Source organism: Mastigoproctus giganteus, chromosome 3 (assembly GCF_048544385.1).
Source record: "Mastigoproctus giganteus isolate SK-2022 chromosome 3, ASM4854438v1, whole genome shotgun sequence".
NCBI classification, from domain to species: domain Eukaryota; kingdom Metazoa; phylum Arthropoda; class Arachnida; order Uropygi; family Thelyphonidae; genus Mastigoproctus; species Mastigoproctus giganteus.
This window is the reverse complement of record NC_143577.1, coordinates 213,982,375-214,004,968: the sequence shown is the minus strand read 5'-3', so window position 1 is coordinate 214,004,968 and position 22,594 is coordinate 213,982,375. Positions and strand designations below refer to the sequence as shown.

The following is a 22,594-nucleotide window of genomic DNA, read 5'->3' as shown; positions in this document are numbered from 1 at the left end:
CAGAAACTGTATGTGCATATAAGGCTGCCAGCAGTTATTTTATAGTAGAGGGATTAATTCCAATAACTAATAGGATAGTGTCATGTTTTTATTCTGGATCTGGGGTTCTTGTATAATAGAAGCCAGGGGTGACCTTTGCTCCCAAACTCTAAAATCAGGGTTCATGTGCAAGCTGGTTCAGGATCTTACCAATACCAATCATCAGACCATGCTGCCGGTTTCAGGTTTTATCCTGGATCCAGGATTCTTATGTAGTGAAAGCCTAGGGTGACTTTTGCTCCCATACTCTGAACATCAGGGTTGGTGTGCAGGTTGGCAAGGGATTAGGAAATCCCTAATACTGCTGTCTCTAACGCCTATTGCTATTTAATGACAGGGTCAAGATTAACGGATTATTTTAACGATTTTCAAAGAATAGCTTTGAGCGGAAATAACAGAATTAATATCTAACAAGACTAAACTGACGACACAGAGGTGTCAACACTATTAATCAACCAACAAATGTTAAAATAATCTGTAAAATGTGCTTTTCATAAATTTTATTGTGATCTAATATAAACATTAATTTTTACGATCTAATTGAAATATCTGCGGGCCAGATCCGGCCCACAGGCTGTAGTTTGGGGACCCCTACTCTAGAGTATTTGCAGCTGCAGTTGGATCTGCAATTGGACATCCATTGTGCTCTTGGTTCACTGAAGGGCATGTTGGATATTTTTCCTTCATTTTCTGAGGAGGTAAAGTAGATCCAAGCTTCCATTTGGCTCTGATAGAGATATCACAGGAAGTGGGCACTTTTGTAGGTATTTTCTTCAACCTTCCACATGGTTGAACAAAGGGAGAAAGAAGGGGGAGGAGAGATGTTTGTTTGTTTGTTTGTTATTTGGTTTTTAGGAGCATTAGCAACTAAGGCCATATTGCTCCGGGGGGATATGCGGTGGTCATTCCCTGACCTTTCCACATCCTCCATATTTGGTGAGCACGGGCTCGAACTCCATTCTAATCAAGAAGCGTGTGCTACGCACTGCTGCTCCTGCTCAGGGGGGAGAGAGAAAGATAGATCAATAGCAGTAAACATATATAGGCATATGGAGAAAGGTGTATGTTCCCCCTTTAGGGGAGAGAGCTTGCGCAATCTATTTTACACCCCCTCATATTAGTGTCTGAACTACCCCACAGTGTATTATGACTATTAATATCTTCTAATAAGAGTGAAGGAGCAGGCTGTTGCACAATGAAATCATCATGGTCTGGCTAGGAGATGTTGTGTCCAGGTGGCGAATATACTGAAGAAACTGTTAGAAGAAACCATACAAAGAGACAAATGGCAACCACCTCTTTTGTGTTGTAAGAGGGATTACTTGGAAATGGATATGCTTGCCCACTAGGATGGAAACTCCACCACAAGTAGGTTCATCCCCAATTCTGTTTTTATGTATTATGCTGACATTAAGTAAGGTAGGGTCTTCATTTACTTTTAGATATGTCTCCTGTAAACAAAGGCACGCTGGTTTGTTCCTATGGAGGAGGGACTTAATGTCATCAACATTCTGTCAGAATCCACAACAATTCCACTGTATGAATTTGGCCATTTCTTGGGCTTTGTGAATCCACTGGATGGGTTCTGAAATATTGTAGGGCTTAGTTTTTTCAATCTTGGATTTATCTTTTTTTTTTGGGGCAGTATGGATACACTGTCCTGTGTCCATTTCTTCCTTGACTAAGAGTTTCAAGACTGAATTGTTTGGTACCTCCTTTACCTCAATATTCATGTTTTCCTATGTTACTGGGAGGTACTTCAGGCTTTTTTTTATTCTTTTCTCTAACAGTTCCTTTTGTTACCAGTGGAATATTAGGAGACACAGATATAGGGAGTGGCAGCTGACTGGTCATTCTGTGCAGGTTTTGGGAGCTTAGTATGCAATCGGGCTAAACGAATCTATGGTGGTATGGCCATTTTGTGTCCCAACAGTACACCTCCCAGAGACCTTCTGGGCATATGAGGGTCTGCTACTATTTACCAGTTGGATATGATTTCCTGGTCTCTCAATAAGAAATGTTCAGTTCTATTTTCAGTTTTAGAATTTTTTTCTTTTTCTTCTATCGCTGGCATACTCGAGAGTATGCAGGGTGCTCTCTTTGGTAATTTGTACAAATTGGCTTTGAAGCTGAACGTTCCCTGCTCTCATAGTCTTTGGCACTACACTGAACACAAGCAGGGTTACCAAATGTATGGCCACTCACAAACAGGCTGTTTGTGAGTGGCTATATTTTTTGCACTAAAAACAACTCAGCAGTTTTTGGACAGTTTAAATAGCCTTCCTTGAAGAACATTTGAAGGCCATGGATTGATGAATGCAAGGATGAGAACTCAAGTAGGAACAAGGTTCCCATCCTTCTACATTAATATTTACTTACCACCTGACACACCTTGATTTTTCAATTCAGAAGAGATCCCTTTTTCAGAGACAAAGAAGTCCCACTTCTTTGTCTCTGAAAAAGTGATATGACACCATGAGAAGGTGGGGGGTTACAATGATAGGTATTCCTCCTTGATGTGGCCTTCAGAATTTGCTGAGCATGTTGTGAACATGAAACCTCAACTAAAAGGTCTCCAGAATGCAGCCTTTTCACAGATTTTGGAGATCCTGCCAACCTGTCTAAACCTTCTTGATGAAGAATGGTGACATTTCCCAATTGCCTGCTCTCTGGTGGAATGGAGAATGAGGAAAAGTAGTATTGCTGATGGTGGTTTATCCTCAGTTCTGGGTCTTTTTGTGCAGAGGTGTTGTCAGTATCTGATCGATTAGGTAGGAGCCTTATTGGGGCTCCAGAAGAAGAGATTTAAATTACTCATAAGAGTAAAATACAATTGCCGATGCAGTATCTTACCCACCATGGAACCCTAGGGGACACCTGTTCACAAACTAGCAGATACTGTGTACACGAATGAGACACCAAGTTAGAGCATCATATTCACATTTCTAATAAGCCTTGATCCTGTCCCAGGACCAAAGGGGAGGAGATCTATCGGAACCCAGTTGATCCCATTCAGGCCAGTCTGAGATCTCCCATTTTGTCAAAGCAGGGAATAAAGTGTTGTATTAGGGCTGGACCTCCCACCCACCAGGATCCACTTTCAAGTTTCTATGGATTGTAGTGCATGGCTGTACATGCCAGATTCCAATGATGTAACCCTAGAACCAAGGTATGGGAACTGGATCTCAGTGAGTGATGCTAATCTGGAAGATCAGCAGCATCACTGGAAGGTCCCTCACCATATACAGGTCCCCATGTCAATGGACCAAGCACAATACCCAGATGCAGCTCCATCTGTCAATCAGGATCATTCTTGCTCAATGCCTGAAAAATTAAGTTTGTAAGGATGCGAATGATTTTTTTTTTTTTTTTTTTTTTTTTAAGATGCAGTAATACTCAATTTTGATACCCCAGTTTCCATACACATGCAGCACAGAGATTGTTTCTAGCAAAGTACAAACCTTCCAATCACAGCTGTCATTGTTGCTTAATCAAAAACTATGAACAACCACTATGCTTTTTATCCAATTCTGATCTGGTCCCTTTGAATTTCACCAGCAGCTACCCACAGAAAAACAGGTAATTGGGGACTGTTCTGAGCGATGTGCATTAAATATACTTACAACTTTTCACTGACTAAGTATTAAATAAAGACAAGTGCGAATTAAATCTGCACTTGTCTTTATTTAGTATCATTGATCAACTGCTACAAAAAGAAAAAACTATAAACAAACTGTACAGCTTATAGCTCCAGCTTACGGGAGACTCTTAATTTTAATATTTATTCTAAAGCAACTTTTATGCTAATTTCATGGGACAAATAAATTCGAAAAATGAAAAATGAAAGAAAAAATAAATAAACAAAAGAGAAATGGCTCCAAGATAAACACTGATTGAATGTACAATTCTTGTTATTGCTGTGCAAATGTGTGTTAGCAGACCAATCTGCATGTTGTGTGGTGTGAAAAACCTGGATCCAAGTTCAGAGCTTTGAGCCCAGAACCCCCCCCCCCTCCATAAAAGGGAGGAGTGGTAAAACCACAATACTGTATGGAAGACTATATCTCTTACTGACAATAAGAAGTATCAATAACTGATCAATCACAGCTTTCATGACATTCACAAAAATTAGTTACTGTGTGAATATCTAAACCATACTACACTGTAATTAACCATTCCAATTCTATCAGCAATGACTGAAATTTTTAGTTAAAATATCCTCCACATAATTTCCCTTTCCTTAAAATCTGTCAAAACGAAAACCTAGCATTGTTAAAAAATTTCCAATGTTTTGTTCCTTTCGCACATACCCTTTCTTATCATAGTCCATGTGCTCTAGCCACTGCTGTACATCTTCTGTATGGGTATCTATGTTGTGATCCTCTAGTCTGTGTTCCAATGTTGCAGGAGTGACATTCACTAAAGCCATATTGCGGTCTGCTCCTGTAACGTCCTTAAAGAACTTACGAGTCTGAGCTATCACTTCTGACAGCTGAAGCTAAGAGATAAGACACAAAGTTTAGTACTACTAAAGCATCATATCAAAGCAAATCAATATAAATTTATAATAATTACTTTCCAAAATTATAGAGAAAGGTGTGTATATATATATATATATGATGGTATGGTATTACACCTGTTGTGGAGTGATTTAAGCAAATGAGAATTCAATAGAGAATACATCAAACTCAACTCACCTGCTGCTGATGCTCATAATTTATGCCATTTGGGGGAACAATATCTTAATGAACTCCAACATTCTGAAATTTATGATTATGAGTATATATGTGATGAAGGACTCTGTATACATTAGTATATCCAATAAACAACATTTGAAAAATGGAATCTACTGGGGTTGATATGGGATAAGTAAATCTGGAGAACCAAAAATGAACGAAACTAAAAAGAAAGAAATTAAAAGAAAAAAAAAATTTAAAAAGCAAATATAAATATCTGGGCCTCTGTCAATCAATGGAGTTGGAAACCTGAAGTGAATTAAGTGACATTTCAGGTTTCCAGTTCTGTTGGTCGACAAAGGAATGAAAGCTCTAAACAAACATTTCAGTAAACACAATTCAGCCATTTTTACCCACAGAATTTTCCAATTTTTTTTGTACTTTAAGCCATGGAATGGGAAAAAATTCGAAGGTAATTTTTTTTCAATTAAAGTGCAGCAATATGAAAAATAGTTCTGCATGGAGGAAAGATGTAGAGGGAAAAAAATACCACTACGCCTCTAACGGTAAGGTTTAAATAAACTTTTTACTGCAAAACAACAGGCAAATTATTTTTTTTATTGATGTAAACAGTTTAAAATTTGAGGTGCAGTATACAGCTTTCTCATATAATATTTATAGTTTTGGTTGCAATGAAATACCTAAAAATAGCGAAAGCTAGTTCAGATATACAAAAGTAAAGATATTTAAAAAAAAAAAAACAAAAAAAAAAAAAAAAAAAATACGTTAAACAGGGAGCAGACATTGTGAAAGTGATGCTTTATACAATTTCTCACGTTTGTTACTTAAATGGAATGAAGAATGGATGCACACACAAAATTCTTTAATAGTCTACAGTTTAAAAATGTAAGACGTTACTTCCTAAGAAATTTGTAAATTAAGTCAACAGTGGGAAAATTACCCAGGAAAAAATTTTATTCTCAAAAACAGAGGTGGGAAAATCATGTAATTGGAGGAAAAGGCTGCAAGTAAATAAGGAATGAGCTTACAAATTCCCTCCGTAGCACAATGTGCATTTTCTTTATGCCTTGCATGTATTGGTCTTACTATTATTTACATCAGAAGAGTATGCTGAAAAAGAAAATTATTAGTTTTGCTTTTTTTTTTTTTCAAAAATTTCAACAAAACTGTATAAGTACAGTAAAAGCTTGTTAATACAAACTCGGTTTAAATTCATACAAACTAATTGTAAAAACTTCATATAAACTAATTGTTTATATGAAGCACATACCATTTCCCCTGCGAAAGGATTGGCTTTTCTATATACATATATTCGTTTATTACAATCAGTTAATATTTATTACAAAGTTCGTTTTCACCCCTTCAGAAATAAATATTGTTATTTTGTATGTTTAATACAAATCTTGGCACAGTTGTCCAATTAATTGCCCTATTATTGCTTCTGCTACAGGGTTCTCTGCTTCCTGAAGGATGGCACTGACTTGTTAGAATTTACTTTTGTGTAAACAAAACCAGTTTATGGTATCTACAATGCAGGGTATTCTGAAAACATTCCAGATTTCATTAATTTCATTAAATTAACAAAATACAAAGTTTTTCTAAGTTGTTTACATACACTCCCTCGCTCTCCACGGGAAAATGTCAGTTGCAATTGTTATGTCAGTTCAAAGTCTTTTGCTGCAGTATAATTATTTTTTGTGCCATTTTATCTGAGCTAATGTCTTTTTTGGAACTTGTCTCTTTAAATTAATTTAAAGTTTGTTTATATTAACTCTTATCTAGCAGTGTTATAGAGACAAAACATAAACAGACAGAATTAAGCCTGGAAATTAAACTGAAAATTATACAAAAGGCTGATAGGGGTTGAACGAAGCAAAACGGACATTGCAAAGATTTACTGGTCCACTCTATTTCTCTGTATAATTGTTCATTGCACTCATCAGAGTCATTAGGCCTATAAAAAACTCCTACCCTCATTTTTGCTTTCCCAGGGCTTATGTCACACCAAACTGACTCAACATTGCACTGTCCATCTATGTCAACTGAGTGCACTTCCTTAGATTTTGTGTTTCTTAACTAACAGTATAACCCCTCCTCCCTTCCCATCCTATCTATCCTTTGATCTTTACTTGAACTGCAACATAGGAGGGATCAATTTTCAGTCAAATTGGAATGTCTTGGATGTTATCCATAATCTTGTTATTGTTTGGGACAGTGCATCAGCGTGATAATCAACTGCTTCAGAAAGAGTGGCTCTAGAGAGAATATCATAGAAGAAAATCATGGTTCAGCAGACGAACGTGATAGCAACATTGAAGAATGAGGGAATTTGAAGGAGCATGATGAGGTTTCTATCACAGCAACACAACACCAGAAGAACTGCCGAGAGCCAAGCAAATGAAGATGCTTTTGTTACCAGCGACAGTGAAAAAGCACACATGCTGCCATCTAAAAAAGATGTCCAAAATGCACTGGGCATAATAGAGAATGTGTTGGCCTGCAGTAACATTGATAAAGAAATACCTATTGCATATGATAATGTCTGTGCTGTAGTTAAAAATGCATATAGGACAAAAACTGTGCAAAGAACTTTGGATTCTTTCTTTAAATTAGATTAATTTATCAAAAAGTTAATGGTCTCCTTTTTGTATTAAGATTAATTCTTTTTACTGTGATGCTAAAATAATGTATATATCAAAATATATACTGTGCAATATTTTAATTTAAGTTAATTGCTTTTCTTTTAGTTTATCTTACAAATAAAAGAAAATCTTTAAAAAGTACATTACACCTAATTCTGTTTTTGCACGAACTTTTTTTACACGAATTTGGTTTAACACGAATTCAAAATAAATATTTCATTCTCTTTTTACGCGAGTCATTTTGATTTAACACGATTTCTATGAATTTTCTTTTGCCTAAATTCTAAAGAAATTTTTTTTTTATTTGTGGCATATTAGTATCATTTCTATATTACACGCATCAATAGATTGGATAACAGCTAGTGTTTGCGTTTTGAAAAGCGTGCTTTTGCTTACCAATGTTTACGTCTAGGTATCTATGAATCATCAACGTTTTTATTAATTTTGTGCACATCTACGGTATTCGTGCATTGTATCTTCAGCAGACATGTAGTAGTAAGCTCTATTTCAAAGTGAAAGAATCTTTAGTGAAATTTGTGCACATATAAATTTATTAATTTTGCCGATAGTCAATAAATTGTAAGTTTACAAAATTTTCATACCTTTTTTTATTAATTATAACTGAGATATTTTTCGGTAGCCCTTATATAATGTCGAATAATTCGCCTATTACCAAAATGAAAAGGAAAGCGATTTCTTTGGAACTTAAAATTCAAATTTTAGATCGTCTTGCAACTGGACAAGGGGCTACGTCTGTAGGAAGGCATTTTGGTGTACATGAAGCTACCGTAAGAACTATTAAGAAAAATGAAGCTGCAATTAGGAAGTCGGTATGTTCTGGAACAAAAGTAAGTGTTAATTCATCATCATATACAAGAGATATTGTCAAGGAAAAAATGGAAAAGGCCCTGGTAATGTGGATAGAAGATCAGTCACAAAAAAGAGTACCAGTAGATGGAAATGCCATCAAGCAAACAGCACTAAGAATTTACAGACAGATTAAAGAAAAGGAGCCAAGCACTTCATCTCAGTTAAACAGAAAGTATGAATTTTCTGCGAGTACAGGTTGGATGACAGGGTTTCTTAAAAGGAATGCTCTTCATAATATAAAAATTAAAGGTGAAACTGCATCTGCAGATGAATCGGCTGCTAAAGTATTCCCGCAGGAACTTGCAAAAATTATTGAAGATGGAGGATACACTCCTGATCAAGTGTGGAATGCAGATGAAACTGGTTTCTTCTGGAAACGAATGCCGAACAGAACGTATGTAGCCAAATCGCAGAAAACTGCTGGTGGTTTTAAGGTAGCTAAGGATCGTGTGACCTTATTATTTTCCTCCAACGCTTCAGGAGATCGTATGTTGAAACCACTGCTGGTAAATTGAGCCCTAAACCCACGTTCAATGAAAGGTGTAGATATCAATAAATTGCCTGTTCACTGGATGGCAAACAAGAAGGCCTGGGTGACCACTACTATTTTTACAGAATGGTTCAACAAATGTTTCGTCCCAGAAGTCAGACGTTATATGAATTTGAAAGGTCTCGAATTTAAAGTTCTTCTGATTCTTGACAATGCACCCGGCCATCCTGTCTTGGAACACCCAAATGTACAAATTTTATTTCTGCCACCTAATACTACATCTTTGATACAACCGCTAGACCAAGGTATAATTGCGACAATTAAAACATATTACGTAAAACGAACATTCCAACACGTTTTGGACAAACTGAATGATGAAACACTAACAGTCATTGATGTGTGGAAGAAATTCTCAATTATGGATTGTATCAATCAAGTTGGATTAGCGTTAACTGAATTAAAACCAGCAACTTTAAATGCGTGTTGGAAAGCGGTTTGGCCACAATGTGTAAAAAGCAAAGATCCCATCATCCCTAATACGACCGAATTTCCCAACATCATTACAATGGCACACAAAATTGGTGGAGAAGGATTCGATGATCTATCGTTTGAAGATATTGATGAATTGTTAACCGACAAAGCCCTAAGCGAAGATGAAATATTAGAGGTTGTCCTTGGGACTCCTTATCCCACAGAACGTAGTGATAATGAAGAAAATGATCCTGTTCTAAATGCAGATTTAATAAAAGAAGGTCTGGAACTGGCTAGAAAATTAGGTAATCATTTTGTCAAACATGACCCTAATGAGGAACGCGCTAGGAAGTTTCAACGCGAACTGAAGTTGTTGACAGCCTCTTACAGAGAATTATATAACGGACTACCAAAACACGAACACAACGATTAATAACTGAATTCGTTCGTAAAACCGGTGAAACATCAGCACCAGAGGAGATTCGTGCTGATTTTGCTGAAGAGATCACAGAAAGAATTTCATTAATAGAGGAAGAAGACAATGTCCACAACATTTCTAGTGATGGCAGTGATATTCCAGTCGTACGCAAACGTATGCGCCGTTTATTATCAGAAAGTGGAAAATGAATAAAATCTTGTTATATGTAAAACAGATTTTTTTTGTTCATGAAGAATTTTTTTTCATTTCATATGCATACAAATTTATTTTAGTACATTTTAATTACATATTATTACATGTGTATTTTGTTGAAATAAAATAATAAGCTTAAAACGAATATTTTATGTTTTTTTTTTTAAATTATTTTTACTGATTTTTTTAGATCCGGAACCAATCTTCTTTTCTTCCATAAATACAATGTCTTTTTTTACACGAATTTTTTTTACACGTATTTTTCAGGAACGTATCTATCGTGTAAAAACAGAATTAGGTGTATTCCTATTACTGTATTGTTAGACTTGTGCCAAAAAAAAAAAAAAAGGCAAAATTTTTGAAACTTTTGGGGGACCTCGTTACTACAAAACATGAAAATTTAGGTCCCTTGAACTTTGTAACAACAACATTCGACTGTATATGATTCTCTGAATAACAGATTGTTTCCTTAGTATCTTCTTGAAAAAATACATCATTTTCTTAATGTTTTATAAAATCATGCAAAGAGTAAGTATATATATTCATATCATCAATGAGATTCATAGATTTTAATGGAGGAGTAGCAATTCTTACCATACTTTTGATATGAGTTTCTCCATGGAATTTTATTTTGAAAATTAGTAAAAATGCTTTTAAATATTAATTAGTTCTTATTTGGGCTTTGTTTCCCAAAATTAAGGTGAAATTATTATTAGAAACCATATCAGAATTGGTTTTAAAAATTCCAAAAAAAAAAAAAAAAAAAAAAGTAGACCAGACACAAACTTCTCTTCTGATTTTAAAGGCTATTTTCTGGCACCATCTATTATAAACTATCAATGATTATTTTAAAATACAACTAAGAGATGGCAGCACTTACTGGAAGATTAAGATAATCTGTATATGAATGGATATATTATTTGAAATGTACACATGCAGCCCTCAGCGCATGTGCACACATACACGGTAAAGGTTAGATACTACATGATAAAAATGTAGCTCTGCCTTTTGATTATTACTTACGTAAGAAAATTCGCAAAGGAAAAACTTTTAAAGCAGATAAGAATGGAGGATTTCAGTGTACTGAACTATTAGCAAAATGGTATTCCAATTGTGCAATATATATAGGGTGATTTATGATTTTGTCTCAACTTCAGAAGCTTATTCCTGAGGTCACTTATAGTGAAAAAAAATGCATATTAACATAGGTTCAATTCTTGCAAGTTAAGGAGTTATAGTTACCTGGATGTTAAAAATAATGAACAACTGAATGACAAATGTAGAAAATGACCAAATCACCTTTCGCTTCATCATACATCCTGGCTTGTTTATAAATCTCAATGGTTATGAAGTTTCGTATATTTGATGTTCAAGAATAATTCTAATAACAAATTGATAATTTCATTGACAACACACATGTTGGGATGAGTTTTCAGTAGAAGCATTCCTAGTTGATGAACTGATTGTAGTGTGTTAGCTACCTAGATCGCTGGACTTCAAGACCTTAGGTTTATCCCCACACGCTATAAAGGACAGTCCCTATTAACTGATGCAAAGTACATTCTCAATTCAAAAACAAACTACGATACGTACTAAAGGTGAGGGTGGTCATGTTCAACATTTATTGAATATTAATAATAATTATCAACAGTTAATCATCATCAGCAATCAAAAATAATGGAATTACATTTTTGCTTATCCTTGTTTTTAACACTCAGGCAATGATAACTCTACAACTGCCAAAAATCATAATGCATTTTTCGCTAGAAATTGACCTCAGAAAAAACTACAAGAAATTGAGACAAATATGTGAATCACAAACCAGTATATGTATACAATACATACCACTTAGTGGCACTTCCCAGCAAGCATTTGATTTTTGTGTCCAAATTTTAGTTTTACAACTGTTCTTTAATGGTTTTTACTAGATTGATGGAATTGCTTAGGTAACTAGAAAATTTAAGATAAACATCCTAATCGCTCAATAACAACATTTTTGCTATATACAACAATTTAGTATAATAAGAGCTTTTATCTGCTTAATATCTCCTATATTTTTTGTTACTTTTAGTAAATGATACAAGGATTACCTTGATCTCTTTATAGGAAGGCTTCTTATCCAACTCTCCTAGTCCATCATGTAAATTAATTAAAATACAATGAACTTAATAAACTACATTTTTTTATTAAGTCTGTGTTGTAGCTATTGTTATGGAACACATTAAAATATAGTTTATTGCATTCATTGTATTTTAATTAATTTACGTGATGGACTAGGAGAGTTGGATAAGAAGCTTTCCTATAAGGAGATCAAGGTAATCCCTGTAGACTAAGGCGCATTGACTTAGCAATGATGCTAAGCACTTTATATACATAGGTAATCCCTGTATTATTTACTAAAAAAAAAACAGATTAACAGTAGCTGCAGGCAGAGGTGAAAGTGATTCTTGCACTGCTTCCATTGGAATAAGCAACAGCCTTGAAAGCAAGGTGCTTGGGATTTCAAGAACTGCTGGGAGTCATCACAAAACAAGTAAATACATGGGCTATGTTGGGGTAATTAAGAGTAAGAACAGGTGCATGTATACTTGCATGTAAACCAATGCTAGGAGTATAGTAAATAAATTTGACAAATTTGAGGTGCTGGTCAAGACATCAAAGGCAGATATTGTTGGGATATCAGAAATGTGGTGTCACACAGATATAAGAAATGCAGAATTGGAATTTGGGGAGTACAATGTATACAGAAAGGATGGACAGGATAGGAGGAAGGGAGGGGTTATGCTCTTAGTTAACAAACATAAAACCTAAGGCAGTGCATACTGGCCACCCATATCACATGGTGGCCAGTGCAAAGTTGAGTCAGTCTGGTGTGACATAAGCTCAAGTTACAGTCAATATCTGGAATATCTGGTATATCTTACAATATCTGGAATATCTTGAGCTCGAACTCAAGTTACAGTCAATATCTGGAAATATAAAATCCCCCATTGTTACAGGCCTAATGGCTCTGAAGAGTACAACAAATAGCTATACAGAGAAACAGAGCAGGCAAGTAAATCAGAATTTTATCTTTCCAGATAATGACTGTAACTTGAGTTTGTCACTCACAGACTAGCAAGGCTTTTGTGGATTTATTGGATGACTATTTTCTACAGCAGCATGTTAGAGAGGCAACAAGAGGGAGTAATATTCTTGATCTGATTATCAGCAGTGATTACTCATGCATTAAAAATCTGCAGATAAAAGAACCACTATGTGGCAGTGATCACAGTGTACTGATTTGGGATTTACTTAAAGATGTAACTACCATCAATGGTAATGGGGAGGATTTTTGCTTTCGTAAAGATGTTTGACAGTAGTCTCTCACAGTTTTTAAATTGGATACAGTGGGACCAACTGATGATGTTACCATCAGCAATTCTGAGTGGGAAGCATTCAAGGAATAATATATAGAAGCTACTAGGTTATTCATACCAATTAAGAAATACTCTTCAAGATATAAACTTAAATGGATGTCAGACGAACTGATGAGATTCATGGTAGAGAAGAAAAATGCATGGAATGCATATAAATTATTGGGTGACACAGAAGACTATGGGTAGATATAAATTTGTCTGTAATCAAGTCACATGGATAACAAGAAATCTTTGGCAAAGGATGCGAAAAAAAAAGAGCGAAAGCTTCTTTACTTATATAAACTTTAGAAGGAAGGGGATGAATCAAATTGGTCCACTCAATATCAATGGTTTGACTGTTAATGATTCTGCTCAGGTTGCTTACAGTCAAACCATTAATGAATGTAGATGAAAGACACTCAAACATGAGGAATTGTTTAGGGAAGGGGTTGTTGTTATTTGGTTTTTAGGAGCATTAGCAACTAAGGCCATATTGCTCCGGGGATATGCGGTGGTCATTCCCTGACTTTTCTGCATCCTCTGTATTTGGTGGTCATGGGCTCGAACCCCGGTCTAATCAAGAAGCGTGTGCTACGCACTGCTGCTCCTGCCCACCTGGCTATGGAGGCACCTAGGGAAGGGGGACACCGAAAGTTTATCAAACTAACATGGAGCTAAATGATTTTATAATGATTGAGAATAAAGTGGAAGAGAAATTGATGTTAAACACGAGAAATGCACCTGGGTTAGGGGAGGGGAGGTCCCCTAAATCCAAGGATGGAGAGGTTCGAATGTATCCCCAATTCACAAAGGGCGATCAAAGGATGACACGAGTAATTACAGACTTGTCAGTTTAACTTCTGTTCCAGGGAAAATAATGGAGTCATTGATAAAAGAAGTAATGCAGGATCACCTAGACAAGGCTGCAATTATACTTCAGACAGCATGTGTTTGTTAAGGGGAAATCTTGTTTGACCAATTTGACTGGATATTATGATGTGGTCACAAAGGAACTGGATGAAAAGGAACAAAAAATAATTTTTACATCATATGCAGGTAACCCTCGTATAACACTGTAGTTAGGTTCCTATGAAATCTTGTATAGTGCGAAACTGTGTTATACGGAATTAAGAACCAGTACAAAAAGAGGGATTACGTTCCAAAAGCTGACAAAAATACACCATTCTAGATTTCGTGTATCTTCTGCTCTCTTTAAAAAAATCAGTAATCTGGGTCTGTTTGGTTTTGCTTGATAGATCTTTGCAAATTTTGTAGAATGAAACTAAGCAATTTAAGCTCCCTTTTGAATTTTGGCCTCCTTTCAGTCGAAGAATCTGTATTAAAAAAATACGATTCTAATTGCTCGGCTAACTTCGTGTCTTCCCTTATGGCTTTTTAGTGTAAATTTTGAAAATTTCAGAATTTATCTGCTCTATCATACTTCGAATTGATTTGGTTTACCTCTGATTCCATTTCCACCAAATCCGCTTTGCCAGCCCCTTTTTTTACTAGTAATTCTTGATCATCTTCAGTAATCATATCTTTTTTTTTTTTTTTAAGGGCATCGCCGACTGATGCCATGTTTCTCTGTGTATATTGTCTATAACTTGCGTATGTTCTGAGGTCGATTTTCTGTTTTGCTGGACGAAAAACCAGAGTTTCCAGGAGAAAAAACCATGCTACCCTCACCTGAGACCGACTAACTCACCCACGTTGTGGAAAAGATCCATAAAAATTACTCCAATCATCGACGGGATTTGAACACTCGGATCTTTTCCACCTGAGTGTGGGAGACGGTGATTCTACCAACTGTGCTACCCAGAGGGCTTCAGTAGTCATATCATCAAAAACCTTCCCCTCCTACTGACTTAGCAAGTACTATTATCGCACCAATTCCATTTTTTGCCAGTTCGACCATATTTCCTAAATGAACTGACTATGGCCATACATTTTTCCAACACACTTTTAATGTTGACAGTTTTACTTCTTTAGGCGATAAAGCTACGGTTCCAATATAGTCCACAACTAAGAAATGTTTCCGTGCCTCCATCACTTCAATAGATTCGGAATAAATTTTTTCCGAACTTCATTGTAATTATTTTCTGATATAAAGAGTTTTAAAAGTAGATATAACGCCTTGATCTAATGGCTGAATTAACGAAGTTGTATTGGGTTGTAGGAACATTACTTCAACGTTCAGATGACTTAAATCTTTTGGATGGTCTGGCATGTTATCCAATAGTAATAAAACTCTGAAATCTAGATTTTCCTAACAAAATAAAATACGGGTATTTCTCAATAATTTTTTTTTTTTGCATAATGACTAGCAAGTCAACAGCGGAGATTCACAAAAAAAAAAAAAAAAAAAAAAAGAAATGTTCAAAAATCACATACAACATAATAGCAAGGTTTTTCCCCGCACAAAATCTCAAAAATACCATGTTATGCAAGGTTTGCTGCAATTCTCTAACTGCATTAGAGTGAAACCGTGTTATATAAATTACCATGTTGTGCGAGGAATGCCACAATTTATCAATTGTGTTAGAGCAAAACTGTTGTAGAAGTACCGTGTTATATGGGGTTGCCTGTACTTGGATTTCAGGAAAGCATTTTATACTGATGAACATAAAATAGTGCTGTACAAATTGGAGCAGTGTGGCAATAAGGGCAAGTTGCTGCTGTTGATAAAGGGACAGTTGAGTGGAAGAAGAGAGTGGTAATCAATATTGCTCTTTGTGGCCTAGTGTTATTTGTGAAGTCCCACAGGGTTGAATGTTGGGCCCCATTGTTGTTTTCTATATTTATCAATGATACTGATGAAAGCATATCAGGCTTAACAGCAGAGTTCACAGATTTTTACAAAGGTTGGCAGTTGTTGTTGTTGTTGTTATTGGGTTTAAAGACACAAGGGCAACTGAGGCCAAATTGTGTCTATTTATCGTTTAATTGCATGACCCTATCTTTATTGTTGTTAAATTATATACTTTTGTATAGGCCAATACATTTTAAGTACAGGCATACCTCGAATAACGAATAGGATGCGTTCCACGAAATTACTTCGTTAAGCGAAACTTCGTTTTCAGAGGTAAAAATACTATGGCCAGAATAGGGATACGTTCCTATGTAAAGAAAATGAAAAGCTTTTTTTTCGAACAAAGAAAAGTTTTATTAAATAAACAGTCAACTTACATACAAAGTGAAATCATATTTTAAAATATGAGTCTAAAGTTGATTGTTTATGTTCTTTTTCTCTTTCATTTAACAATTGCCTATACAGAGTTATTGCATTTTAACACTGATCGCTTAACAATAACACTTCTTCCTAAATCAGGATCATTTTCACTAAAAAAATTTAAAACGTTTTCAATGTCATTTACGCACCTTTTTAAATCTTTGGTTGTTAACACTTTTTCGGCAGGAATTTCTTTAACTTCGTCTTCATTATCTTTGTCTTCGTTGCTAACAAGGTTTTCTAAATCTTCCACTGAAAAACCATCATCTTCTGCATTCAATAAATTTCTAACATCCTCTTCATCGACATTTTCGAAACCTATTGATTGAGCCATCTGGATAACTTCATTTCTAATTTCTTCTTCTTCTAGTACAACTTCTGGCCATATTTTGCGCCAAACTCCATTTAAGCATTTCTTAGTGACTTCTTTCCAAGAACTATCAATGTTTTCAATTGCGTTTTTAATGGTGTAGTTTTTCCAAAAAGTTTTAACTGTCATTTCCTCTTTATCCTCTAGTTCAGTTAAACTGCTTAATGTTCGACGCAGATAATAAGCTTTAAATGATGCTGTTACTCCCTGATCCAATGGTTGAATCAGGGAAGTTGTGTTTGCTGGAAGAAACACAACTTTGACAGGAATGCATGTGTCCAATGTGTTAAGATCAGTAGGATGTCCCGGAGCATTGTCTAACAACAAAAGAGCTTTTTCTTCAAAGTTGTTTTTTTTTTGACAATACCGCTTTACTTCAGGACAAAAGTGGTTAACAAACCAATCAGTAAATAACTCCTTGGTAACCCACGCTTTTCTATTTGCTTTCCATATTACAGGTAAATTCATTTTTATGTTACCTTTTAACGCCCTCGGATTTTCTGAATGGTAAACTAATAACAATTTTAATTTATAATCGCCAGAGGCATTTGATCCAAAGAGTAACGTTAAACGGTCTTTGGCTGCTGGTGAGCAGATTGACAAGTCTATTGCAGAAGTAGATCCTGTAGATAGGTGAATATAAGTGGGAGATCCAGAATTTAGTATAGTTAGGCTGTTATTATTCATGAATGTTTCTATTAATTTGCCTCTTGTGTCAATCGCAGGCGACCCCCATAATGGATGGTGGCCATTGAAGTCACTAAAAAGGCAGACTGGAGATGGTAGTTGCATAACCAAATTATCAAGTTCTGTATTTGACAATGGTTGAGAAGGGGATATATATATATATATATAGAAGTTAGGGTAATTGATATACCGATTGAAATACGTGCTGCCACAGCTTCTAGACTAGTTTGTAATTGAATTTGCCTGGACAGTATGTTTGATTTTATAAGCACAGCTACTCCTCCGCGAGCAGGAGATTCCGAAATCCTGTCTTTTCTATATATTGTATAGTTTGGAAATTTTGGTGAAGCTTGAGATGATAAGAAAGTTTCTTGTAGACATACTCCTATCGGATTATATTTAATCAGTAAATCTTTTATGTCATCAGAATTGCTTCTTAGTCCTCTGCAGTTCCACTGTATGATATTAGACATTATTTGAGTTTAGTTGTGGTCGATTGTTCTGACTGTTTTTTAGAAGTGGAGCATTTCGATCTGTCTTGCTTTATTTTATCTTTTTTCGGGAAATAGGGGCGAACAGAATCCATGGCGTCAATTGCATGGAGTTCCAAAATGGGCTCCCCATTATCTAAACGCTCATCTACTTCCATACTGTTGGTGGGAGTTTCCATTTGTTTTGAACATGTCTCAGATTTCCTTTGCTCTGTGTCATATGGGACCGATTCAGTATCACTAGGGATACTGATTGGGGTATTTGTAGCTTCGCTAGTTTTATTTTGAGGATTTTCCTTTTTTGAATTTGATAGAGTAGATTTAAGCCAATTAGCCATTGAGGTATTAGGCGGAATTGATACATCTGTTTATGCTCCAGTAGATACATAGTTTCTAGTACGAACAGCGTAGGATCGACTGCTAGGCATGCTCAACATAACTTGCCTACGTGCCTCAGGAAAAGTAACTTTATTTTCTATTTTATATTTTTGAATTTTTTCCCCTGTAATCCATAATTTGCAAGATTTGGAAAAGGCAGGGTGATTTCCCTTGCAGTTTGGACATGCAGCGGTTGCGGCCGAGCAATCAGCTTGAGTATGTTCTTTAGCTCCGCAGATGGGACAAATGGAGTCACCTCTACATGCCTGCTGTGAATGCATATTTCTGGCATTTGAAGCAACGAACAGGATTCGGAATATATGGTCTAATACGACAATTCAAATAGCCAGCTTTGATTGAGGATGGTAAGTCTGGAGTACTGAATGTTAAAATGATGGTTCTAGTTGGAGTTAGATTTCCATCTTTTTTTTACTCATGATTCTTTTTACACTTGTTACTTTTTGACTACTAAGTTCTTGGTGTAGTTCTTCTTCGGAGACTGTAATTAGGTCCCACTCACTGATCACACCTCTTGATGAATTTAAGGTTCTGTGGGGAGTAATTGATACTGTCAGCCCCCCAAATGATGTTGTATTTAACAGCTCAGAATGTTTTGAGGTGGCTGTTTCGATCAGGAGGTCTCCAGATTGTAGTCGCTTCACCATTTTTGGTGACCCTGCAATAGACTCTAAACACTTGTATCAAGAATGGTGATAACTTGCCTACAGGTTGGGCAGATAACGAATGTACCACCAAGAAATTCGGTATCTCATTTGGACATTTTGCTTCCGTTCGAAGCCTTTTTGGGTGAACGCAGTCATGGTCAATGTCGGGAGTCTCTTGTCTTGAGCTCAATGGCTCTAAAGGGGGATAACTATTTGTATCCATGTTAGCTCCTTTTGGCCCTGGGGGTTTACCTTTACCACCCAGATTACCGGCCCCGCCACGGGGAGGCAGGAGCAGTGCCGCTTGTGGCCAAGCGTAGAGGTTAATATAGTTAGTAGTAGTACTAAATTAAAGAAAAAGGTTCTTTCCTTCTTCTGGGCTCACTTCTTAGTGTTTTTAAGAAAATGAAGCTACTTAACAAAAAGGTTTAATAAGTAAGGGAGAAAACAAAATAGAACCTAGTCGCTTACCAGAAAAACGCTCTTTAAACGCACGAGAATCGCTTGGCCACGGAAACGCTTGGCACCCGGGGCCAAGGTTGGCAGTGTGGTTAAAGACAGTAATAACAGTATGCTAATGCAACATAAACTAGAAAAGATAGATGGCGTGAGAAATGGCAATTTAAGTTTAAAATTGATAAATGAAAAGTACTGCATATGGGTAGCAGTAATCTCAGAGTATCGTACCAACTGTGTGGTACTACATTCAGGGTAGTGGAATGTGAAAAAGATCTGGGGCAATTGTGCAGTCAGATATGAAGTTTTATGAGCAATGTTGACGAGCTGCCAGGACAGCTCATGGGGTTTTGTCAATGATATACATGAATTTTGCTGGCAGGGATAAGGCAATGGTCAGGCCACACCTTGAGTGCTGCATACAGATTGGTATGCAGCCTTTCTTGCTCTTACCAAGAAAGGCTTAAGCTCTGCAAACTACACCATCTGAAGACTAAGCACCTGTGAGGTGATCTGATTGAGGTGTTTAAGGCTTTTTAATGATCTGAGCAAGAGGATGAATCCATCAGCATTGAGCTTGCTCAGTGCTGATGGGATTCATCCTCTTGCTCAGACCAGACACACAAACACACACGAAGGGGCACAAATTCAAACTGAGGAAGAATGGTTGCAGAATAGATGTGTGGAAGTTCACTTTTAGCCAGTGGGCGGTTGACTGGCAGAACAAACTTCCATCTGTTGTAAGTTTATAGTTTAAACAAATTCAAGGAAGAACTAAACAACCATTGGAAGGAATGAATAGGGCATAGAGTGTAATATACCTTTAATTTCTTAAAGAATTACAGATTATTATCAGATATTTCATGGTACTTCCTGTATGTACCACTTCTTCAGTGACTGTAAAGACAGCAGAACTGGTAAATTATGGTGACTTCATTTAAGATAGTTGTTAATTTGACTGCACATTTTTACTTTTTAATATTTAGCCTTTGGTATTTATATGCATAACAGAACCTGAATTAGTCAACAGAGAGCTATTAGTCAACATCTGGTAAATATTAAATATATTTTTTAATTAGTTAATAAGATTAAAATTTAATAAAATTAAATAAAATTAAACTTAAGTAAATAAATTGCCGTGAATATTTACACTCCTGTAATTCTGTCCTTATAACATCATCAGCCTCACACACCAAGACAGTGGTCTACAATTAATTATGTTCTATACTGCACTTACTCTCAAACCAAGAATTTTTGCTTTCTTTATATAAACTAGTTACATAATGTTCACTCACAGTAAAAACAAATTTATTAAACTACCCACTCCCACAACGATAGATGCAAGTTTAATCCAACAATCAGGCACCCACTGGCTGAAGGCAAACTTGTACACATCTATCCTGCAACCATCCTTCCTCAATTTGAATTCATGTTCTGTCACATGTGTGGTTTGAGCAAGAAGAAAGCTGTCAGTAATGAGCTTACTCAATCCCTTCAAAGCCTTAAACCTCAATCAGATCATCCTGCAGGTGCATAGTGCCAAGGGACTGTAATTTTCAGACCTATAGCCTTTGTTAGTAAGACCACCCTTTTATTCCTCTCGCCAATCTTGCTGTTTTTCTCTGCACCCATTCCTGCAGATCTGCATCCTTCCTAAAATGAGGCCTCCAAACTTGTATGCAGCCTAACTATTGCCTTGTAGAATGTGATAATCAGGTTACAAGTAAAGGACATTCTTATCAAAAACTAAAATGGTCTTGGGCAGGACACATAGCTCGAAGACATGATGACAGATGGACTAAGAAAATAACAGAATGGTACCCAAGAGGAGCTAGAAGAAAACCTGGAAGACAAAGGCGGAGATGGATAGATGAAATTCATGAGTTTTTGGATAGTAAATGGATGGCCAGTGCTCAAAACAGAAGGAACTGGAAAGTTGCTGGAGAGGCCTTCATCCTGCAGTGGATTGAAAATGGCTGATGATGATGTTGGTTACTTTATTTCTTGAGAAGCAGTGTCGGCCACACACGTGTGACGCTATTACGGCACACATATGAAGGTCATTTGTGATTAGTTTATTGCATGTGCGGTGAGCGCTGCAATAAAACTAATTACGATAAAATAAACTCTCAAACATCGCAATAAGTTTGTCGGTATTGTTAGAGGTTTTGTGAAAACAAGTTCATTAGTGCGCTGTATTATCCATCATATTGTGCTGTGTTTTTCTGCAAGTTTGTATAAGTGTGTTGTGTAAAAAAAAAAAATCTAAAAAAGGAATAGCTAAACGAAAATTATTATTATTAATAATAATAATTTTCTTACTAAGATAAGAGGAACTGAGAAAAATTGCTGGAATTTACAATTAAGCAGAGTTAAACTTCTCACAGACATACCGCTGACGAATTTTTTCAGAAGTTCAACTTTATCTATTATGGACAATGTACGATGTTTGCACTTTACACCACGAGAGGCACTTCCTTTATGCCTTGGAACCATGGCTGGGGCTAAATGTGAGCAGGATATAATAATAAATGCAGAAAAACAAGTGGGAATGGCTTGCAAGTGTTTACGAGTTTGCGCCAACAGCTGATGCTGCAACTAATGCCACCAAAACAGTAGCGGCAGGTTGGTGTGCCAACCTGGAAAATTTGAAATTACGTTCACGGAAATTATGTCCGACTTAGCGGTGGAACCGAATTAGTGATGGTCGACCTGTATTATTATTTATTTTTTTTTTAAAGTATATATTCCATTTTGCGATTCGTAAATAAGCTAGTTTCATCAGAATTAACCTGGGATACTATATGAGTACAAATATACTGGTGCTGCTCAAATAACTCCTGCCTTCTGAGCTCAGTACCTCCACAATTGTTGCAGACTGATATATATTATCATAGCGAATATGATAATGTGTGCCACCATGAAATTGCAACCTTTCTCAATCTATATAGCTGCAAATCTGTGGTCAAGGATACATTGCATACTGAATATCGAAAATAAATAATTAACCAATAATTTTGCAATTTAAGAAAACTTCTTTGAATTACAAAATTATGACAGCATGCTGTGAAGCAATT

General features: G+C 36.1%; 1 protein-coding gene across 1 annotated transcript in view; it reads right to left on the bottom strand.

Annotated features, from left to right (window-relative positions):
• Nucleotides 1-22,594, bottom strand: part of LOC150088670 (proline dehydrogenase 1, mitochondrial-like) — a 228,835-nt gene that overhangs the window by 90,753 nt on the left and 115,488 nt on the right. The window contains exon 6 of the mRNA XM_090369616.1: nt 4,350-4,537. Within this exon, the coding sequence (XP_090225742.1) occupies nt 4,350-4,537 (188 nt within the window). The remainder of the gene's footprint in view (nt 1-4,349; nt 4,538-22,594) is intronic.